General features: G+C 41.7%; 1 protein-coding gene across 4 annotated transcripts in view; it reads right to left on the bottom strand.

The window, feature by feature from the left end:
* The window catches only part of gpc6a (glypican 6a), a 119,926-nt gene that overhangs the window by 73,571 nt on the left and 23,146 nt on the right, over nt 1-23,209 (bottom strand). For 3 of the 4 annotated variants that reach the window (XM_030376291.1, XM_030376288.1, XM_030376287.1), the window contains exon 2: nt 16,429-16,590. The exons of the other annotated variant lie outside the window; for it this stretch is intronic. In XM_030376291.1, coding sequence (XP_030232151.1) covers nt 16,429-16,590 — 162 coding nt within the window. The remainder of the gene's footprint in view (nt 1-16,428; nt 16,591-23,209) is intronic. 4 annotated transcript variants of the gene reach the window in all.

A 23,209-nucleotide genomic window follows, 5' to 3' on the forward strand; every position in this document is an offset into this window, starting at 1 on the left:
GTCCCAGGATAAGAGGAAGGCAACAGAACACATAAGGTTAGTTTGTCCCTTATAATATGCCTTCCCTCTAATCATCTTCATATCTTGTTTGATTAAGTATTATTAGTATTAATAAATATTTTTGTAATTCTTTGCATTTTCATTTTATAGTGATTTATTGTTTTATTGTCAACACCTAAATCACCTTGATTTATGTTTGCTTTTGTAATATCATGTTCATTCCTGAAAAAAATTGACATAAAATGCAAGGCATTTGCATATTATGAAAATAATAATCATTGAGATTAAACATCTCTTCCAGTGTCCTGGCCAAGACAGGCAGCAGTAGTTTACAGCCACACATCGCATACACACAAAACATACGAAACATGTTCATGCGATGTTTGATTTTAACGGTTTTTATATGACAAAATGAACGACCTGCTGTTTCTTGTCGAGGGGAGAAATTGTCTCTTCCCTTCTTTTATCGCACTATCTACAGTCTATAGACAGAATGTTGTACCTGCGAGAGTTTGTCGACGGCGGAGCCGTTATGTTTAAAAACATAAAGTCTTATACCTTCGCAAGCTACGCTGCGGTGTGTGCGCGTGCGTGTGTTTTCTTACCTGGCGGAGCCAGATTGTTTAAAAACATAACGTCTTACCTGGGCGAGTGTCGCTGCGGTGTATGTGCGTGCGTGTGTGTTCTTCTTACCTGGGCGAGTGTGTCGCTGCCTTTGTCTTGACGTGAGGTGTGTGTGCGCGTGTGTGTGTCTGTGTGTGTGTGTTCGCGTGTGTGTTCGCCTCCGTTTATGGGTCGCTGCCTTTGTCTTGACGTGCGGCGTGTGCCCGTGCGCGTGTGTGTGTGTGTATGCGGTGTGTATGTGCGTGCTTGCAGTGTATGTAGCACGCACGTTCGCGTGTGTGTGTGTGAGTGAGCTGCAGGCTGCTTGGCACATGCGCACTGACCAACTTGAGTAACTGGTGCGACGACCTCCTTTTATAGTAGTAAGATAGTTCAGCACATCATTTTCTAACTGAATCGATACTAGAACACCTCGGCAAGTCAATGGCATGAGTCAGTACATAAGTACTACTTTTCAATCCATTGCTCAAGGGTGAAGCCATATTAACGTAAACAAATAATCTTCTTTAAATATAAATAATCTCTACATTAACAACAAGGTGAAGCAAAGAAAGATGGCATCATCCTGCAGCTTGTCTGGTGAGTAGTGGTGGGGAGAGAAGTTATGAATTAAGCGTGGTCTCTATGATTATCCTCCGCAGAGGATGGTCGGCCAACCCATTGTTGTGGGCGTGGCACATTGTCCTTCCCGCTAACGCTAGAGTTGTTTTGCCTGAGAACGACCGAGACAGAGTCATATTTCTGCACTGTTTTTAGTTGCTTTTATTTATGCTATAGTTCATAGTAACAATGAGAGTAATGGAGAACAAGCGTAGTGACTAATGACTAAGTATGTATTTCGGACCTTACCTGCTGTTGAATAGCATTTGTTTTACATCCCTTCATCCAAAGCAACTTAATTTCACATTAGTGGAATAATAAGTGTTATAAAGTGTTAAATTAAAGATATGTAATCGCAGAAAGCTAAAAGGGACGTTATTCAGTCTCTCTCTCTCTACCAAATTCCCTTCCACTTAAAACCAAGGTCTAAATCCTCTGGTGCCGTTTCTCAATGTGTGCTGATACCGCACATTCTCAAATCGTAGGTAGCTGACAGCGTACTGTACCAAAGGACCAACTCTAGCAACACGTGACGCAAGTCATGGGTACTTAGACTTGTGTTTGGGGCATCCTGTTTTTGTCAAGATAGTAGCACTGGGAGAGGCAATTTATATGAAGAATATCTATCATATGAAGGTATAGGAGTTAGAGGAGAGGAAATGCAGCGAATGACCACGGGCAGGAATCGAACCCGGGTCACTGCTATCAGGACTGTGCCTTAATGGTACTTTCTCTACCCGGTGAGCCACAGGGGCACCCAAGCCATTACAAATTTGATCTTATAATGACATTACAAGTGGGCATGTCCACCAAGACGTAGAATGGGTAGATCAGCATATCACATGGTACGACAGCAGCTCTTATTACCTTAATTAACTTAAATTATGATTTGAAATGTTAAAGCATTTTAATGTATAGGTTCTATCCATCTGTTGGTATCTATTGGTCATGTCCAAAGCCTCATACTCACAATAAAGCTTTCTATTCTATTCTATTCTATTCATACGATTTTTAAATGATTGTTTCTTGTGTATTCATGACTGAATTAGCAATGGTTATTCAGATTTTATTGAGTACCAATTTGTAAACACTGAGCTGTGTTTTAAAATGAGGTGATCAATTAAAATACTGCACTGTAATTATTATAATATATTGTTATGAATCTTGTTGCTGTTGTTGTCTGCGCTGGTGTTATAATAACTATTATCAAGACAATAAGTATGGCTGTGGATTTTTTTTTTGTGATTCTGCTTTTACTGATCAGAAAGCGTGTCTCGTTAAGATATATCTCTTAACGATATTCTCTTAAACTATCTCTCTTAACGATGATCTCATTAAAGTTTCTCTGAGGGATTGTTAAGATGTATCAATATATTGCATTTATCTTAACAATAATCTTAGATAACTCTTAACCATCATCTTTTTTTAGTATTTCTTAAAAATGATCTCGTTAACATACATCTCTCAACGATAACCTCATTAAAGTATCGCTCTTAACAAGGACTGCTTGCCAACTGCTCTCCCTGGAGAGATTCATTAGTCAAGAGAACCATGAACCTTTCAACGTGATGCATAGTGTCATCATGACATCACTGGCAGAGGTCATCCTCCAGTTTTTGACCAGGTCTGACGGCGGGATGGGAGGGCAGCTTCCTTCAACACCATTCATCCCAACACACCTCCCACCCCAACCCTCTCCCCACTCTCATCGTCATTATCTTAAAGCGGGAGAATAATTGTCCTTGAGGAAATTAATTACCTGGTCCTGTTCTGCGTTTCTCTGTTAGAGATTGGGGGAGGGGGAGTTAATGGGGGCTGAGATGCTGTCATCTCTTCCTCTGCACCTCATCACTCTCTCTCTCTCCTATCCAGCCCTCTCCTTTTCTTTCTCGCTCCAATCCCCCCCCCCCCCTCATCCCTCTCTTCCTCCATCCCTCTCTCTTATCCATCCCTCTCTCTCCTACCCCTCCCTCACATCCTTCCTTCGCTCTCTCATCCATCTCACTCCTTAACTTTCTGTCTCACATCCGTCCCTCTTCATCTTTCCCTTCCATCGTTTCCTCCATCCCTGTCCCTCTCATCCATCCCTCTCTTCTAATCTCTTCCTCTCCTCCTTATATCTCATCATCCCTCCTTGGATCCCATCCCTCTCTCCCAAGTCTTAGCTGTGTTTGTGTGTCAGAATTTTACGAGGAGCCTTTTGAATATTAAACAAATTGCACACTGTCCCTTATATACTCACATTTACTTGTAATTGTGAGTATATATTGCAATGCATGTTCTGCATCATTCATAACAGTCTAAATGATTAAACGATCGACCCACCCTAGCCCAGGTCAAATTCTTACCTTTGGTCATATTAGCTTACACTACAAAAATCTATTTTTCTGGGGAAAAAAAAGCATGCTGCTTTACCATTTTAACTCAAATTACAGTAATTTGTAGAACTTGTAAGAACTTATCAATAGGGTAACCATAATACTGCAAATGTTAACATTCATGGCAGCCTCGGTCACAGGAAATGCAGGTAAAGTTGGCACAGCAAAGTGATAGATAATTACACTCAAAATGATATTTTTGTGAAATCAGGAGAGACAGTCACTATTGTTCGATCACCAAGACAGGTCATTGTTTTTAATAATTGAATAACTAAGATCATTTTAATGTTTTCCACCTTCTATTTCTCCTGTGTGTTCTGGATTTAGTCAGACAGGACAAGAATAACCCAGCAGCTCTTTTTCAACTCCTAATTATCAAAGCCGTATGTCATCTCTGTCCTACGTGACCTTTAGCACTGAGCCACCCTGATTCCCTCAGCCACACTTTACCCAGAGTTCTCATCCACACACATGGCATGGAAGGTTGCAAAAGGCCAAATAATGTTTAAGTGGCATTTGGATGACATTTCTTTGGCCTATTTAACCTTTGGTGAGGTTCAAATTTTGTCCAACTGTTGCATCCCAGCAATTGTATAACTGTACAATTCCATTCCACTTCCTTCACTGGTTTTGCTCTCTCTCTCTCTCTCTCTCTCTCTCTCTCTCTCTCTCTCTCTCTCTCTCTCTCTCTCTCTCTCTCTCTCTCTCTCTCTCTCTCTCTCTCTCTCTCTCTCTCTCTCTGCATTGCAAACACATGTGCAATGGAATTTGAGATTCTAATAACGGTAATGCTACCATGTGCTAATGTCAAGCTATATGAGAAGGGAAGTATGCTGTTCTATTAACAACTTAACATGTCACGAAGTAACTACCTGAATTACCTTTGGCATATAAAATGAACAGTGTACACCCGGTCATCTTTATGATGCATTTTCCTTTAGTTCTCGTCATCTTAACACCCTCCGTGTCATTCATTTGAAACCAATACATCATTCTCATTCCCTTTTTTCAATGTCCTGTTCAGATTTTGATCTTCAGATTTTTGGTGGGTTTCAGGAGAACAAGGCTGATAAAAGGATTTCTCCAAATCACTCCTAGCATATTTTAATTGATGAATTGTTGTGCTGGCAGTTTATTATGTTGTAATGGCTGAGTCTACTCACTCTGTGTCTATACTGGTGAAAATAACCCCGTTACAGATTAAAGTGATTAACACTAGGGTCAGGAATTCTCCATTGACCGGTTGCTGTGATCAGAATCACTGATGGGTCTTCAAAGGAGCTATCGATGTGGTGTGGAGCCCACCTTACACTGGGGCCAATCACGTATTGATGAGAGAACATATCTAATATGGACGGATATTATGTCTCTTTTGAAGTTATATTACCAACAAGACTGCTTCGAAGAGCTCAGCATTTCATATTGTCTAATTGTCATATTCGTAATTAGGGCTGAAATAGAATCTCTTTAAAGGAAATTGTTAATGAGTGTTAGAAGGATATGAGGATTTGGAGTTGTATTGGATCCACTGAATGCAGCTTGTTAGATAATTAGACGGGCTGAATCCAAGCAGTTATCTTATCACAAAATCTTTTAGTTTGATTCTAATCTCGTTAAAACAAGTTTAGCACCTTGAACTAACTTCTAACTTTAACGTTTATATGGGTAGACATATATGCTATATCTCTATATACGTATATACTCCATGTCTACTTTTCGCGGATTTTTGTAAATGCTTTGGTGACACCACATAAAGTAAAGGACATTCATAGAGAAAAGGAATAAAAAGGTGAGGTTGTGTAATGTAATAACAAACTTCAACATCTTTCCACAAGTATTGTTCCAAAGTAGCTGAGGAATTATGCTACGATAATGCAGGAAAATTGGCAATCAAAGCAGAGCAACGCTTTGTATTATGCAAAAACATAAAGAGAACGGGGGAACTTTTCTAAGGTTTAATTAGTTTTTTCAAAGCCGGTTCCTGGTTCTAAGTAGGGAAGATATTGGCTCATTACTTTCTTATCCTTTCTATATGGCGCTGTAACAAGACCACCATTTCTGGGGTATGGGACATTTAATTCATAAAAGTCGGCTTCTAAGAGGGCCGCTCAGTGTGAGACGCACAGCGGAGCTGTGAAGCAGGGGCCCTTTGGAGGTTTGAACTAAGTGCATTTTGAATAATTATTGTTATTGTTCCATCTGCCTGGACCATTCCTAATATTATTATTCAATTTGCACGGCTTTTAAAAAGGCATTACTGTCTTCCCATAGGATAGAGTAAAACTGTTGGTTGCACGCGGTACTCACCCCGAACGGCCCGAGTATTGTGAGTGAGTGATATCATCAACAGTTAGCTACGGTCTGAGGTCTCTATCTCCAGGAAGCATCCATTCATCACCAATCCCTTTTGTCCATGCATCACTTGTCTCTTTCATCCATTCACCAATAGTCTTTCACTTCAATACATCACTAGTCTCTTCATTCATTGTATATAATATTTATCATTCACAAGAGTCTCTTTCCTTCATTCATCATTAGTATCTTTCATTTATCCATCATAAGTGTCATAGGCGTCGATTACGCCGGTGACGCGTCCCCGGCGTAATAATTATGGATTAATAATAATAATAATTATGGATTATTACACGGGTCTTCTCAATGCCGTGGAACGTTCCTTTCACTTGCATGGGCTCTTCACAACTTCGTTAGCTCGTGATAGCTAGACATAAATTGACCGCTGTCAAGGAAAACAAAGGATCTTTTGCCTGTAATGACGTCTGTGGTATCACTCCTCAAGAGGTCCGGTAACTTTTCAACCCCAGCGTCTTCGGTTGCTAAGCGACGTCAACGTCTTTGGCGGACTATTTCTCTGCTGATCAACACTACGAATGATGGTAACAAATAAATTGTAACAAGCCACACCATGTGAAGTCATTTTTTCGTTTTGGCAAGTAGCCGTGTAATAAGCGGGATAATATATAGAACGTCGCCGGTCGAATTTAAGCCCCTTCAGTGGGAAGCAATGGGAGCGTGTCTATGTTCCCCGGGTCCTATGTTCCCCGGGTCCTAGGTTCCCCTCTTTTCATGAGACTGGGGAACATAGGACCCCTTTTTTAAAAAAAGGGTCTTTATTGGGGTCTATATTATATTGGTATATACTATCATATAAAGTGCTCCGGGAGTCGCAAACGGTAACAATCACTTTCTCCTCCATGCTGCAGTTCACCCCGGACTGCACTGCACTGAGTTGGCCGGTTGAACGCTGATTGGCTGTTACGTTACACATGTCACTCAGTGGCCAGGCTGTTGAACGCCGATTGGCTGTCATCACGCGAATGTCGCGTCAAAGTTTAAATATCTTTAAAGATTGATAGATTGCGGGGAACATAGGACCCTTTTCCCAGAAAAGGGTTCTATGTTCCCCGCTTTTCCCCAAAAGGGTCCTATGCTCCCCGGTATGTATGGCTACAGGGGAACATAGGACCCTTTTTCGGAAAAACGGGGATCATAGAACCCGGGGAACATAGGGATGACCCCGAACCAATTACCCTCGCTGCGCGTCGGTGTCCGGTTCGCCCTGTCGGGGCTTATTTTCCCGATAATGACCGGCATTCTATACATTATCCCTTACTTATCTTCTCAATGCTGTAGACTACATTCGGATTCGGTTGCTAAGCGGCGTCAACGACTTTGGCGAATTATTTCTCTGCTGATCAACGCTATGAATGATAACAAATACATTGGAAAAAGACACACTGTGTGAAGTTATTTTTTCGATTTGGCAAGTAGCCATTACTAATAATACCAATACTCTTTGGCTGGGATGATGAGGCATCAGGCAATCAAGTCATTTTAGCCTGAATACATAGGTAAAAAGCACCAGAGCAGGTTGCTAATACCATGGACAGTATCAGAACGATAACCTGTTGAACTAAATGGATTTGTGGTAGGCTACACCACGGGATGCATCTGCAGACCACTGCCACATAAATAAAGGTAAGACGCGATATTTATTGCTTAAGATTTGCTGGTGCTGTGGCGAGGTCTTTTGTGTTTTTTGCACTCAAGTGGTCGGCTGTTTTAACTTGCAATTGATAGTCGGTGGAGTCAGTCTCTTGTTGACACAAAGTGACTTTTGGTCATTCTTGAATTCTGGAATAATTGAGGGGGGGAGTTCATGAGTTTTGGTCAGAATGCCTGATGTAGGCTAGTTTTGATGGAATGCGTGTTGTGAATTGAGAACAGCCAGCTCCTGATGTGATACAGCGTTCAGCTGTGCAACAAATATTTTTTTCTTTTTCAATCTTGACGATTTTTGTAGTGCTGTGTGTAGCCACACCTTGGCCCTTCTGAACTTAAACACGCAGTTAAATTCCTTTCCTAGCTCCTCTTGTTTATGTTGTTAGCTTAGCCATATCATGTCACGTTGTCAACATTGGATACATGGAGCAGAACATAGTGGGTATTATGTCCGATGCTTTTTGAAAACGTTTTCTTCATAAAACGTGCCAGACAGATTTTGTATACATTTTATTCCTTAGTAATTAGCTACATGGTTATGCCGTCTTTCAGAAACGTTCATTACCGGCACTAAAGAGAGAAAAAGGAGTGCATCCTCATTGTACCCATCACTTCTAAAAATGCACTTCCGAATGCGTCTCTGTCCCCAGCACATTTCAAACCAAACTGACGCCAATGATAAGTGTCATGATCATTCATTCAGCACTGTTGTCTCGTTCATTCATTCACCGCTACAGGCTCTTTTTGTTAGACTTCATGCCCACAGCGAATTCAACTATCCGTTGTCCAACCGCAACTTTCCGTGTCGTACAGATAATTTTTTGAGGCTCAGAACGAGAGAAAGCAAGCGTTTTTGTTATAGGTGACACCCACACATATTTAAACCCCAGAAATGATTCTGCTCAAAGGCTCCAAAATGGTCCAAATATCATTGAACTAAAATAGCTCCTAAATGGAAAACAATAGACGCAGATACCGTGCTGTTTTAAATTCAATTAAGTATCCACATTTATCCCAGATGGGAAATGTCTGCAAATGTAACGGATATGAAACAAATAAGACAAAAAAGTATTTAGTATTACTATTTTTTTGTATTCACGCAGTCATTTTCAATAGTCTTTTTAGTTCAATACCCTATACTGAAGGCAGCTTTAAATCATATTTTTTACAGAGGTGAGCGAAAACGATTATGCAAATTAGTAACGCCTCAACATTTAGTAGACGTAAAGTATAAAGTATTTGCATATCTGTGCTCACTGGACCGTTATAGGTGCCATCCATTTGTGACATCAAGAATCGTGGTCATTAGTGCATGTAACACAACTTAGAATCTGATTTGAGGTAACTTTCACGGGTGGAAGGAGCTGAAGATGGCATCATGTCCTAAATCTCATGAATCTATATAAGAAGCTGCTTGCAAGAGAAGATGTGGTAGAGAGGAAACACAAATAATATTCAACGTTCACCCTCAAAAAGGTATTCATTTGGTGTAGTGATCACGTTTCTAGGACTTAATTTACTCTCTACTACTCATATATAAGGTAAGGTCTAACCTTTGTGGCAAGTTCCGAGTTCAGAAAGCTGGCATAGCTGTCTGAAAAGAGAGCATAGTATGGCAGCCGTCCTTCATGTCTGTTTACATTAGAATCCCGTTTATATGATTTCTGCGAGTTCCAGTATCGAGAATCAGTACTGGGTTGTTGAGGAAAGGAATCGGTTAGTGTTTGGTCGGCTTTGTTGGTAAAACCATTGCCTTCCACATACTTAACGACCAAAACAGTCAAATGTAACCCCATCTATTGTTAGGTGTGTTGTTGTCTATCAAGTTTTTAAAATTAAAAAAAATTGTCTAGTGTACAGGCATAACGAGAGAAAAGAGATTTGTACAAACTTGAATTGGATTTTGGTGCATATCAGAGGACTTGTTTAACATGTTTAATGTTTAACACGGAAAAATAACCACTTCTGAAATCAAGTCACCATCGCCATGGCCAAGCCCCAACCACTATACACCACAACAAGGTCATTTAAGCTACTTACACATGATTACCTTGCCCTTCTAATTGGCTCCATGATAATAAGTGCACTTATATCAAGATATAAGAAGAAAACGTCACATCAAATGCCCTAGGGTCAGAACAATCAATATGAACAGAATATACATATATAAAGGACGTTATACTGGTTTACATGATGTCCATGAACGGGTTGGATACAAATGACCATGTTGATAGCCCCGAGATAACATGTACAGTCCGTTAATATATTCTGGTTATGAATAAATTGTGGAAGGTCATTATGACAGCTAGCAAGGGTGGCCTTCCTTCTTCTAACTGTAGAATGAGTGATGCATCATTATATTATCAGGACTATTTGTTATTACTAGTGATCCAGAGAGAAGGAAAGGAGAGGAGATGAAAGGAAAGAAAATTAAGTGTGGTGTTGAGAGGGGACCAGAAGGAAAAAGAGGAAAGGGGAAGGAGAGAGAGGAGAGACGAAGAGTGGGAGTGAAGATGAGAAGAAAAGAGGAGATGAAAAGAGGGGAGTGGAAAGGAGAGCATGGAAGAGGATAGGAAGGTTGTGGATGAAAACATCACAGAACAGGAACTCAGCTGTGCCCTTAACAAACTGCATATCCTTCAGCTCAACTCAATTACCACCCTGGATACAGTATATACTTTTTCATAAATATATATATATATTGTATGTATAGCAGCATCTGGCACAGAGAGAGTAAAGAGAAAGGCTCCCGGACAGTTCCGTGTCTCCTTGAAAGTGGCCGCTGGGAGTGCCGCACTGGCACCTCCCAATCCATCCAGAGAGGAGGACATGACACAGGGTCACAGCCTGCCCCCGATGATGGAGGCCGCCGCCAACACGCGCTGCAGCGCTGCCGAGCAAACTCCTCCCCCCCTCCATCTCTGCCGGGAATAACAGCTTCCTGACATGGACGAGACGCTGACACCAAAACTAATGTGACTTATTCATACGCACTTCCAGGAACTCCAGGCTTTCATTAATAATGCACCTGAAATATATATATATACATATGTGTGTGTATATATATATATATACACACATATATGGGAGGGTGGGAAATGGTTGGGTCAGTCGCGGCCTCCCCATGGGTGTGCACTTCAAAGCGACAGATGTGCTTCAGATGTGTTCTGCCTTCAACACAGGGGGAGGACAACAAAAAGAAGGATTACCTGGAGATGACTCGCACCCTCCAGATCTTCTCCCTATCCACAGTGATGTTGAATGACTCCCGTTCCCATGGGAGCTGAAACTGATACTGGTGGAACAGCGAGCGTGATAGCCTAGCCCTGAATCCTTTTGCTTATTACTGGCATTATAAAAAAATGCTTCTTCTTCTTCTGTTCTTCCTTCAACAGTTTTTAATTTTCAAAGCTTTTATTAATAATTCATCTGGTATTTGAAGATGAGCTTCTATTGTCGTTCATTAGAGGGCTTAATGAGGACCTCTGAGAGCCCATGCTAGTAACTTATCATTTGAGATATATCTAATGACTTGTATCAACTCTTTTATATACTCATGCATAATATGCTGTTAACATCGAAACCGACATGCACGAACACACACACACACACACACACACACACACACACACACACACACACACACACACACACACACACACACACACACACACACACACACACACACACACACACACACACACACACAGAGATCTATATAAATGCATTCCAAATTCCCCCTTCAGTTGTGGAACAACTCATTTTTTCACCTCCTAAACTTATATAAAGATCCCGGGAGAATGTCTGGGTTTATACCGATGTGCCTCTACGTTTCCCCCTAACCTGACCCAGTAGTTGTCAACAAGGGGGTAGAGGGACATAGACAAGGACTGGAGGAGTGGTGGAGCGAGGCGGTCGAGAGACACAGCAGAGCACTGGGGGAGTGGAGTGGCTCCTGAGCTCTGCTCTGGTGTGTGTAGTAGTTTGATACTAAAGGCGGGAGCATGAAGGGGAGGTGGGTGGTTGGGTGTGGAGTGGTTGCGGGGGGGGGGTTCAGGATCCAACAGGCTGCAATTTCTACTGCCACTACTCCATCTAGACTTTACTCAACCAAGCGCGCAAGCTGATCCAGCTAGCTGTGTATCTCCAGAGGTACACGCCAGCGTCCACCAAACCCTTTATAATGAGCCTCCCAAGTGCTGCTTTGGGTTTGGCTAGCGGATGCGAGCGCTCTTTATCCCACAGTGGCAGGGCGCTACGGGTTGGTTTTGATTTAAAACCTGCAGGTGTCACACGAATAATGTGTGAATGTTGTCGCGTTGGAGTCTAGGGGTGTGTTTGGTAATTGCGAGTTTATAGATCAAATTTGTCTGGATAGTACTGGATTCCCCAAAGTATATAAATATTAATGTCTAATTTCAGAATACGAACTTATTGTAAATTACAGCCTAATTAGTCAAAAAAACGGACTCAAATCCAAATGGCTTTCATTTGTATGTATTGGTTCTATACATTTGTGTATAATTATAAAAACATGTGTATCCTATCTCAAACGGTTAAACCACAAGGGATTTGTTTATTAATATTCTATTCAGTGTATTTGAAATACATGAAAAGCATTTACATTATACAATGGTTCTGTTGTAAATAAACCCAGTCGCAAAAAAAATCCAAAGAGAAGAAAAATATCAAAAGGAAGAAGAATAAAAAAGATATGAGGAAGAAAACCGAAGGAAGCAATAAAGAGAGGTGAAGCAGAGCAGACGGTCCTGCAATCATAGTGTTTGAGTCCATCTGTAGCTGAGGATTCACTCAATGCTAGTTTTAATCCATGCCCTGCCTTCACTCAAGTATGACCACCTCCACCACCATTATCCACTGTCATTAATCTTTAACAGCTCTGCTGTCTTTTCCCCTTTTGTTTCCTCACTTACCATCTTTCTACGCTTTCCCTCTCTCGCTGTTGATCTCATCTCACTCCCTCTCTGTCTGTCTCACTCGTTCTCCATCGCTCTCTCCATCCTCCGCTCTGCTGCTTGGTATTTACCTCTCGCTCTCCCTCTCTGTCTCCATTATTCTCAAAATGCCTGTGTTATTGTTTTCTCTTTCCCTTCATCTCTGTCTGTTTTAATATTTATCTCCAGCTTTCTCCCTTTCTCATGCGACACACACACACACACACACTCACACTCACACTCACACTCACACACACACTCTCACACAAACACACCTCTCTTTCTGAGTTCCTCTCTTTATCTCTGTCGGTTTAACTACTGTTATCACTCTTGCAGACACACAGTCACACACCTTACCGCAAATCTTTTCCCTTTCTCGTTCTCTCTCGTTCTCTCTCTCTCTCTCTCTCTCTCTCTCTCTCTCTCTCTCTCTCTCTCTCTCTCTCTCTCTCTCTCTCTCTCTCTCTCTGTATGAATCTTTGTAACTCGTCTTCTCAGCTGTGTCACCTGGGGCTAGCCAGACGTTTTTTGAGGCAAGGATTTAAATAAACCTTCTGGACATAATATAACGGACATCACCAGTGTTTATATGGGAGGTAGCGTGGGTCCGCAGCCCAGTGATAAACCCAGCATGCAACAGTTCCTTGTGAATTACTCAATGATGCATCAAAAGCCATACGGCCTCCAGAGGAAGGCAGCCGTAATCAAAAAGTAACTTAGACTTTCATAATAGAGCCCTATAAATAACGGGAGCAGGAATGAGGACATTCAAAATGGATGAGCCAGGATTCAGACCCCCACAAAGTAGAGAGAGACATAGAGAGGGGGAAAGAGAGAGAGCTGGAGATGGAGAGCGACAGAGAGAGGGGTACAGAGATAAAGAGAGAGAAAGAGAAAGCAAATGGGAGAGAGGGGGGAGGGAGAAAGGTGTAGATAAAGACAGGTGACAGATTGAGAGCGATATAGAGGGAGTGGGGGGGGGTAGATAGGGGAAGAGAGCTGGAGTAAGGGAGTTGGAGTGAGAGGTTTCAGAAGAGAGAGACTGATGAAAATAAACAACTGGTGAAGACATAGGTTGGGCCGTTGATTCAATTCGTAATCTTGCAGTATTCAAATTTGCCTCCAATCCACTTTCATACTAATTAGAATTACTCACATATAATGGTTGTTATCAATGTATCGCAAGGTGCTGTATCTCATGTTGGGATCGGATGGGCAAAAGTCAAGTTAACCTTAAGGTAGGTAAAAAAAACCTTTCCGGTGTAAAGTTTAGGACAAACTATTGTATCTACCTTGTAGTTGCAGCAAGTAACCCATTTGTATATGTTTTTATTTACATTACTAACATTACATTTTAAACATTTTAAAATACAATTTTGAAAACTGGTAAATTCCCTACAAAAGTATTTTTCTAGTGGTTTCTTGAAAGCTGAAAGTTTGAAGTAATTTTAAATTGTATTAAAAAATGTTTCTTGCTTTTTGGTTTGTTTATTTGTTAATTTATTTATCTCTGGAGATGGCATCAGTAGATGTATGTACACAGCGAACACCCTGAGATATCATTGACAGCCAGGGAAGAATGGATGACAACCATGAAGATAGTAGTGACTACTGGAGAGTCAGTGGCAGCTCTGAGAGACCACAACCGGGGCAGAACGGGCTGGCAACCCAATCTCTGTTCTCTGAGAGGAGGACTCCAAACCAAGCTAAAAATACCCCCAGGGGTGCCCGAGAGGGGGGGAGGATGAGCACCCAAGTCGGACGGAAACAACGGCAACAGACCTAAGCAATGGACAAACGACTATGAGCAAGCAGTGTACATGCAGTAAGAATATCCACGCCCTTAAGATCCACCGAGTGAGGATCAAGCGCCCGTTGGGAGCAGAAGCAACACAACGCACAAGTTTTCAACCTGGTGAGACGCAGGAGGAACCAGGCCCATCCTCAGCTGCTGCACCAGGGCCATTGGAGATGGACGGTACCGCTGGAGGCATGATCAAGTTCTTAAGACCATCGCTGAAGTCATCAGCGAAGGACCTGTGTGGGCGAAACGGTTCCGACCCTCCAAGAAAACCATTGCCTTTGTCAGAGGTGGGGAGCAGTCAACCCCTGCCGGAAGAACATGTGCAGGAGTCCTAACCTCTGCAAAAGCGATTCTATCGTATCACTCCGCAAGTAGTCCAGTAACTAATCAACCCCAGCATCCTCGGTTGCTAAGCAACGTCAACGTTTTTGGCGGACTATTTCTCAGCTGATCAACACTACGAATGCTGGCAACAATATGCTAAAGACGTTTCTAGTTCCCTGTCATGCAGGCTGTGTTCAGTAAAATAAATAGCAATCTGTTTTCGGCGCATGTAGGCCTATCTGCATAAGCCCACGTTGAAATAATTTTGATGTTCAATGTTGATGGAGCAGTTGTTGAAATAAACAGATTGATTTCATACAAGTCATAAAAGCCTCCCCCTGTGTCATTGTGTGTGCGTGTATACAAAGGTTTATGCGTGCGTGCGTTGGGGGTTCTTGATTGACCGATTTTGGAATATTATTCGAATACTTCTCAGCGAATATAGAATAGTATATTTTTCCAGAAATGTACATCCCTAGTGGCCATGCGTGTGTGTTATTACCTGCGCGTGTGTCGATGGCGGAACCGATATGTTTAAAAACATATTGCTTAGCTCGGGAGTGTGAGCGCTTCCGTGTATGGGTCGAGTAACTTGAGTAACTGGTGCGACAGGCCTGCTATTAAGTAGTGCGATATGTATACTGTATGAGTGATAAGGCTATATACCTCTAACTCTCACTATTACTATACCACTAACATAACTCCTGGTTGTTAATGTAAGACAAACAAAAAAACACACACACACACACACACACACACACACACACACACACACACACACACACTCCCACACACAAACTCTTTGCTCTGCAGTGTGACGTGTATCTAGAGCCCGTACAGTTTTTCTATGGAATATGTATAGAACTGAAACTTCTGTGCAAAGCTTTACAATATTTCCACCGTGCCACAGATCTGTAATTCAAAGAATCATAGAATTCCACACCAGTCAGTAAGAGGCTGACAGCAAGAGGAGGATTATTAATTTTTTGTAGAGAGCAGAGAATTTAGTTCGACACTGGTCTAGGATATGATAGGCATTAAACCAAGCCAGATGTTGACAACTGATTGCATACAATGGATGGTTTTTTTGAGCCTCCATGCACAGTTGAGTGAAGAGAGTCAGGACGGTTGAAGAATATAGGGATTGACCTCCATCATAGGACATCAGGTGGGATTCTAACCTGTGGTGTCTAGAGGGTGCATTGCACAATGTGGTTAGAGCATTAGTTGGCTGAGCCGCTGAGCCATCTCCGACTGTTCTATCTGTGACCACGTAATACAACATCAAACACGTGCTATCAAACACGTTACACGCGACCAAACACCTGTCACCAAAAGACTTGTGACCAAACACGATGCACAATACCAAACATCTGTGACTTAACAAGTTACACACTACCAAACACCTGTTAACAAATATGTTACACACAACTAAACACCTGTGAACAAACACATTACACACTACCAAACACCTTTGACCAAACATGTTACCCACTACTAAACACCTGTTAACAAATATGTTGCACACAACCATACACCTGTGACCAAACACGTTACACATTACCAAACACCTGTCCCCAAACACATTACACACTACCAAACACCTCTTAACAAGCACTTAACATGTGTTACCAAACAGGTAACACACTACCAAACATATGTTACCAAATATGTGAGAGTTAAAAGAGGGACGTAAGATTGGTATTGAGAATGTTGGTCCTACCATCAAACTTCCGGTGCTTGGAGAAGAAGGAGGTCCTCATGTTGTGACTGCTGCTCTCCATCAGGTCCTCAAACGTGTGCCTACTGAGTAGGCCCAGCTTGTCCTCCATCTCTGCCGTGCAACAGGTGGTACCCTGAGGCGCACATATCCGCAGGGGGTCAGCTGAATGAGAAACAGATAGGGAGAGAGACAGGTAGGGAGAGAGAGACAGAGGTGGAGAAAGAGATAGAGATAGGGAGAGAGACAGGCAAGGAGAGTGACAGGTAGGGAGGGAGAGACAGAGGTGGAGAAAGAGAGATAGAGATAGGGAGAGAGACAGGCAAGGAGAGTGACAGGTAGGGAGGGAGAGAAGTAGAGAAAGAGAGAGAGGTAGGAGGAGAGAGAAGTAGGGAGATGAGTGGTGGGGAGAGAGACAGGTAGGAAGAGAGAGGGGGAGGGACGGAGAGAGACAGAGAGACAGACAGAAAAGGAGAGCGACGGAGAGCAAGACAGACAGAAACAAAGAGATAAGAAGCGACAGACAGAAAGGAGGAGAGAGTGAAACATAGATTACAATTCTGCCGGAGGAATTGTTTTTCCACAACTCAAAAATAGTAATTTATTATCAGTGTTAGTAAAACCCGCTGCTTAAAATGATATGGGAATGCCGGTCTTGTCAATAACACGTATTCATGTATGACTCATTGGATTATATCTAAAAGATTTTCTCTATTCCAAGATATTATGAAATGACACTAGGCATCGTTTTCCAGTACAAAGGTCAGACTGGGATGAGTGTTGAGCCTGTTCCTTGACTTTGGGATAGAATGTCCTTCCCCAGCGTTAACCAAGCACTAATCAAACAATAAAGCAAATCACTTTTAAATGTGATTTACATTCAAATGTGAATATGAGACAGACTTTGGGTGTTTTTTATCCAGTTATATTTTCTACACATTATATGATAATGCGACGAGAATACTGAGGTAACTTTTATTGTGTAGGCGTTGGTTCATGTTTTATTCCCAGTCAATCAGTAACACTTTTTCTGCGGTAATTTGAAAAGTCTGTACACGAACACAACGTGTGACATAATGACAAACATAATTAATATATCCAAAAACCCCCCATTTCTCATCTGGGACTGAGAAAATATTTTACATTCCAAAATGTGCTGCAGATGTTGGGAACCCTACCACTCGTGTCTTTCTATCTGACCTAGGGATGTTTTCCAAACAGTGAGTGTCTCCTATAGGGTGACGGCTTGGGAATAGCAACAAACCCTGACCTTTATAGCGTGAATACCCAAGGTGTTTCATTTATAGTCCGCACAAACACTTGCACTGTCGCCAAGGTTTCTGCTTATACCAGGCAGGACATGATGGGGCCGTGGTGGAGGGGTGGATAACACCCTCGTACCAGGGGTTACATCGCAAAGGTCACCAAAGGTTTGATGCACCGTGCAGAATCCCCAAAATATCAGTAAGCGATAGCGTCAAGAGCAAATAGCAATTTGACATACAGTGTATATAAATGTAAAATTTGAAGTTAATAAAGATAAGTTGATATGTAGTTCATATCTCCGTAATGAATCGTCTAAACATGGAGCAAGGGGAGAAAGACTGTGGATGAAGATGCATGTGAAGCATGTGACGTCCACGCCCCTATCGCAACATTGATTTGATCAATTAGGAAAAGAGAAAGTAGATCAATCACAATACAATTTATCATGTCATTCAGGGAGGTGGAATACAAAGGACAGAATGCCTCTTTCATACTAATGTCTAATAATAATAATAATAATAGTTATTATTTCACTAGTGGCGCATGAAGTGCAGAATAGCACCGAACTCACAGGACTGTAGTGATTATTATTAGCATTAAGTATCTACTGCTGGGCCTATTTTAAGTCCTGCCTTAACAAGGTAATTTAACTGGAAAGGCGCTGCAGGGATACACGATGGATGGAGGATACAGCATAGCAGTTATCGTAACAGTTATGCATCCACGTCAATGTTTGTCTATCCATCCATCCAGCCCTCCATTTATCCCTCCCTCCCTGTCTGTCTTTGTATCATATATCCACCTTGCCCTCTGGGTAATGTAGTCCTATTAACAACATGGGGGAGAACAGGGAAAATAACCCTGAGATGAGGTCACACATTGACCTCAAACGATGGAAGCAAGCTGAGGTTAGGTTTGCTGTAGCCCTGAGCTATGGCTACACTAGGAGGCAAGGATGATGTATTAGCAAGATTGCGGGACATCACGAGGACGTGCTGACACCGTAAATTATTCCTGATCCTTAATCAGTCCTCAGAGAGGCCCACCCCACCGGCCAGATATAACGAACCACGCAATTAACAGTTCAGCACCGGCCCCGCTGTAATCTCCAGGGCAATAAACACCACTGGAACATAAAGCCTTCAGCCAAGAGGATGGAGTAAGGTGCCTCACCAGTTTGGTTCAGTAATACATTCAGACACGCAACCTCCATGCAGATTGAAATGGATGCAGTAAAGATGTGCTGCACAGTTTGGTTATCCTTAGAGAGGTCCCGGGTGATTTCTGACACAGAGCTAGATGACTGGAAGGGGTTTATGCTTTTTGTTTTTGCTTTGATTATCATGACCCTGATCTGAGGAGTGAGGCAGTATGAGAGCATTATCAGCAAATGACCCATCTATTAATTTGTTCTTTTATGCATTTGCTAGGCATTGCCCAACATACACTACTACTACATTTAATACTACTCCTTCTACTACTACTACTACGACTACTACTACAACTAAACTACTACAAGAACAACATGGTCGAGATGATAGATGGAGAGATTTATATCTGAAGCCTCCACTCAGCATTACTACTACTCTGTGTCTGCTACTTTCCCTGCTTTTAATTTTTCTTGTTGTTACAAGATGCAAATGATTTAAAATCAGGAAAGCTCACGGAATGATCAGAAAACAGGAAAACACATCATTTGAATGCCGTACACTTCTGCAGTATTGTAAAGAGTGAACATTCGAGGCACCGCCAGAATATGATTGATAAGACAAGACATCCTTCAAAACAAAACAACCCTACTTGAGATACACTATTAGTTTGGCAACATTACCAATCCATATAAAAACGATCTACAAACATTGGGAGACTCAACCCGTCGTTGGTAAACCGCATTCGTGGTGTGATGCAAGACAAAGGCCCGGTTGAGGCATGGAGGATGTTTCAACACGTTCTTGCTGACGACGGGTGCGGCATGGGTGTCAGCCCGCTGCTAAAGGAAGTTTTAAACTAAGTTGTCATTTTGACTGCTAAGCGCCAGATCACAGCTCCCCTCTGAAGCCAGGTTCAGCCTGGGCAAAGCCAGGGCCTGTGTCTTCAGCAGAGGGAGGAGAACAGAGACTTCTAGGAGCTGTAGTCGTAGAAAGGGAAAATATTCACACTTGACTGGTTTGCTTCAAGGGTTTATACGCTCATACAGTGGGATTTCATGGTTGGTTTTCCTTTCGCGGGGCCTGCAGAATTTATTTCTGTACTTTATATATTTATGTATATATTATTTAGATATTTAAGACTCTTAGTTGTGATTTAATGAGGGAACAAAAGCGATGGATGCTTCAACTGGAAGGGGTAAGAGAAGACTTCCATCTCACCCACAAAGAAGGTCTTGTCAAGGAGTATAATAGCAGCATGGCTGCGTAGTAAAACTTGCATAACGACCGGTAACTCATGTTGGTTCAGCTGCCACATAGATGATGATGTCTTTATGATGTCAACCCTCAGAACCTCAGACGAGATGCTGTAACATTTTAAGTGAGCATCTCTGTATTCTGGAAGCTTCTAGAGAAACTTATTCACAAACTTTAGTAGCAATGTTAGAGGTGATGGTGATGATGTCAGTGGGTTACAGCAACCTACAAGGACACACATGCACAAATACCCAGGCAGACACACACTTATATAAATTAATGTGTAGTTGTGTAGGTGAGAGACATACAGAAGACATTTATCTAACAAGTTCTCCAGCTGGGCCCCATTCCCCACCAATCTATCACTACAATTCAATTCAATTTTATTTGTATAGCCCTTAATCACCATTATAGTCTCAAAGGGCTTAACAGGCCAAATATTTATGACAAAAGTTCCCCTGAGGTTTCTCCTCTTTTGATGCTAGGTTCAGGGGAGGTTTTCATATTTTCCTTCCCAGCCCATTGATTTCCTGTAACATTATTGGACACGTGGACATGTTGTCACTACAGTGTCACAATGCGCACAGGAAGCCAATTACAAGGAGGCACATGGGAGATAATTTGGACTGGTAAATAATAGGGAGAAGAGTAGGAGGGCTTTCTTGTTTAACGTGAAGACCCTGAATACTCCCATTACTCATCACTGTCCAAAGGCAATAACGGTTTTTAATTTCCATTCATTTTCCCTAAACTGACATTCCTTAGAGATGGCTTCAATATTTAATGTCTTCACTAATAACATGTTCCAGAGGTGTTAGGCATATTTTTCCCAAAAATATATTCCCTTTTCCTAACAGCCGGTCTCTAGGTTTTCTTAGATATGGTAAATTCTTTCAGCTGCAGTCAGGGTTTGTCTAAAATGACCATGTTTGTATTTCCTGCTCCTCTTGTGACATTACTTTCCAATTATTATTTTTCAGTAGAATTCTCTGACACCGTCTTTCAGAACAGATAAGTAACACAAGATTTACGAGACTTGTTCAAACTTGGTGAATTATAAACAACATTGCATTCTCCTTAACATGATTACATTATACACTATGACGTATGAGCCTGGAGTACTCTATATTATACTTCAGGTATGTGAAATGGATTAGATGGCACGATCAGCAAGAACTTGATTGCCTGTTATCTTAACTCTGATGTATTAGCATTCTGATAGCTTAGCTTCTGCTAGCTTAGCCATCTGGTAGTGTGGCTCTAGCTAAAGTTTCTGCCAGCCTAACTCTCTGCTAGCTTAGCTCTCTGTTAGCCACTAGGGAGCTCACCTCCCGTACTCCCGGCCCATTTAAAACCATCCAATCACACGTCTTAATGTGTGCAATCAAAGAGGGCATCGTAACCGACCAATGAATAGAGCCGTCTCGGGGGGCTTTAGCCGGAGTGCTCCCGTGCTGGCGAGAACATTCTCCTAATGAAAAGGAAGTGAGGCAGAAGAAAACGCAGTTGGACGTACAAACACAATCCCACACTGACTGTGTTCATGCAGAGGTCTTTGTGGCACAGATGTGTTTTAATTGTTCTGGGTAATTATCATTCCAACCTCCAAAAAAAGTATTGAAGTGTAGCTTGCAATTAGAGGGTGGGGGGGGGGGGATTGCTGACTGTCATTTGAGAGATTGATCACATGGGTGGGACGGACGAGCTGATTAGCTAACGAAAGGAAGGTAGACCATTTCTCACACACACACACACACACACACACACACACACACACACACACACACACACACACACACACACACACACACACACACACACACACACACACACACACACACACACACACACTGTTCTCAAAATCTATTTAAATAACCTCCTTGTGTAAGTGCGGTATTTAGTGGTATGTGTTTGACCTTTTTATGTTTAATATATAAATGTCCTCTCTCTGTGTATCAGTGTGTGACATACTTGAGTACATGTCAGTGACAAGACTCTGTGATTGAGTGACATGTGACACACACAAACACACACACACACACACACACACACACACACACACACACACACACACACACACACACACACACACACACACACACACACACACACACACACACACACACACACACACACACCAACACACAAACCAACATCTTTGAGACCACCTGCTAACAACAGGTTGTCAAGTCTTTACTTACACATAATCAATTTGATTGAATCATGTTTTAACATACATGATTCATATTGTCAATAAATTCACACGATATGTGTTTTTTTTGGCTTGTGTGTGTTTTCATATCTACACATATATATACATATATACATATTAGAGCTGTCAAGCGATTAAAATATTTGATCGTGATTAATCGCATTAATGTCATAGTTAACTCACGATTAATCGCAAATTCTTTTTCTATGCTAAATATCCCTTGATTTTTTTGTCCCATAATTCTTCTCATTTTAATTCTCTTATCAACATGGTGAAGTGCATCGGCTTGCCTTGTGCAAATGATTTTTTATTGATAACAACATTGGCATATACTGATCAAAACAGGACGATACAAAAAAAGAGCCTATAGTGCAATTAAACGACTGCTTTGAACATATGTCATTTGAACATAGCAGTCAGGCTACTGCTTCTTTGTTATGAGCCAAAGATTTTTTTTATTTTTTATTATTTCTTTTAAAATAAAATAATTGCGTTAATCGCGCGATAATTTTTTTAACGCCGCTATAATTGGTTTGCGTTAACGCCGTTAATAACGCGTTTAACTGACAGCTCTAATACATATACATGTTGACATTAATGTTTTCCATGATCAATGTTATGGCTATTTGTGTGTGTGTGTGTGCGTGTGCTTGTGTGTGTGTGTGTGTGTGTGTATGCGTGTGTGTGTATGCGTGTGTGTGTGTTTGTGGTTGTGTGCTTGCATGTTGATGTTGTGTATGTTGTATGTGTCCATTTATACAACGGGTGGCTTGAATCCAGCGATCTGATTGGTTCCTAACTGTCGTATAATGAGCGTATACATGACTGCTGTGACGCCCAATCATTTTGTGAAAGTTTGCATATCACTCCGCGCCTGGAAGTAGAAACAGTTACAAAGTAA

This window comes from Gadus morhua, chromosome 14 (assembly GCF_902167405.1).
Source record: "Gadus morhua chromosome 14, gadMor3.0, whole genome shotgun sequence".
Taxonomy (NCBI): Eukaryota; Metazoa; Chordata; class Actinopteri; order Gadiformes; family Gadidae; genus Gadus; species Gadus morhua.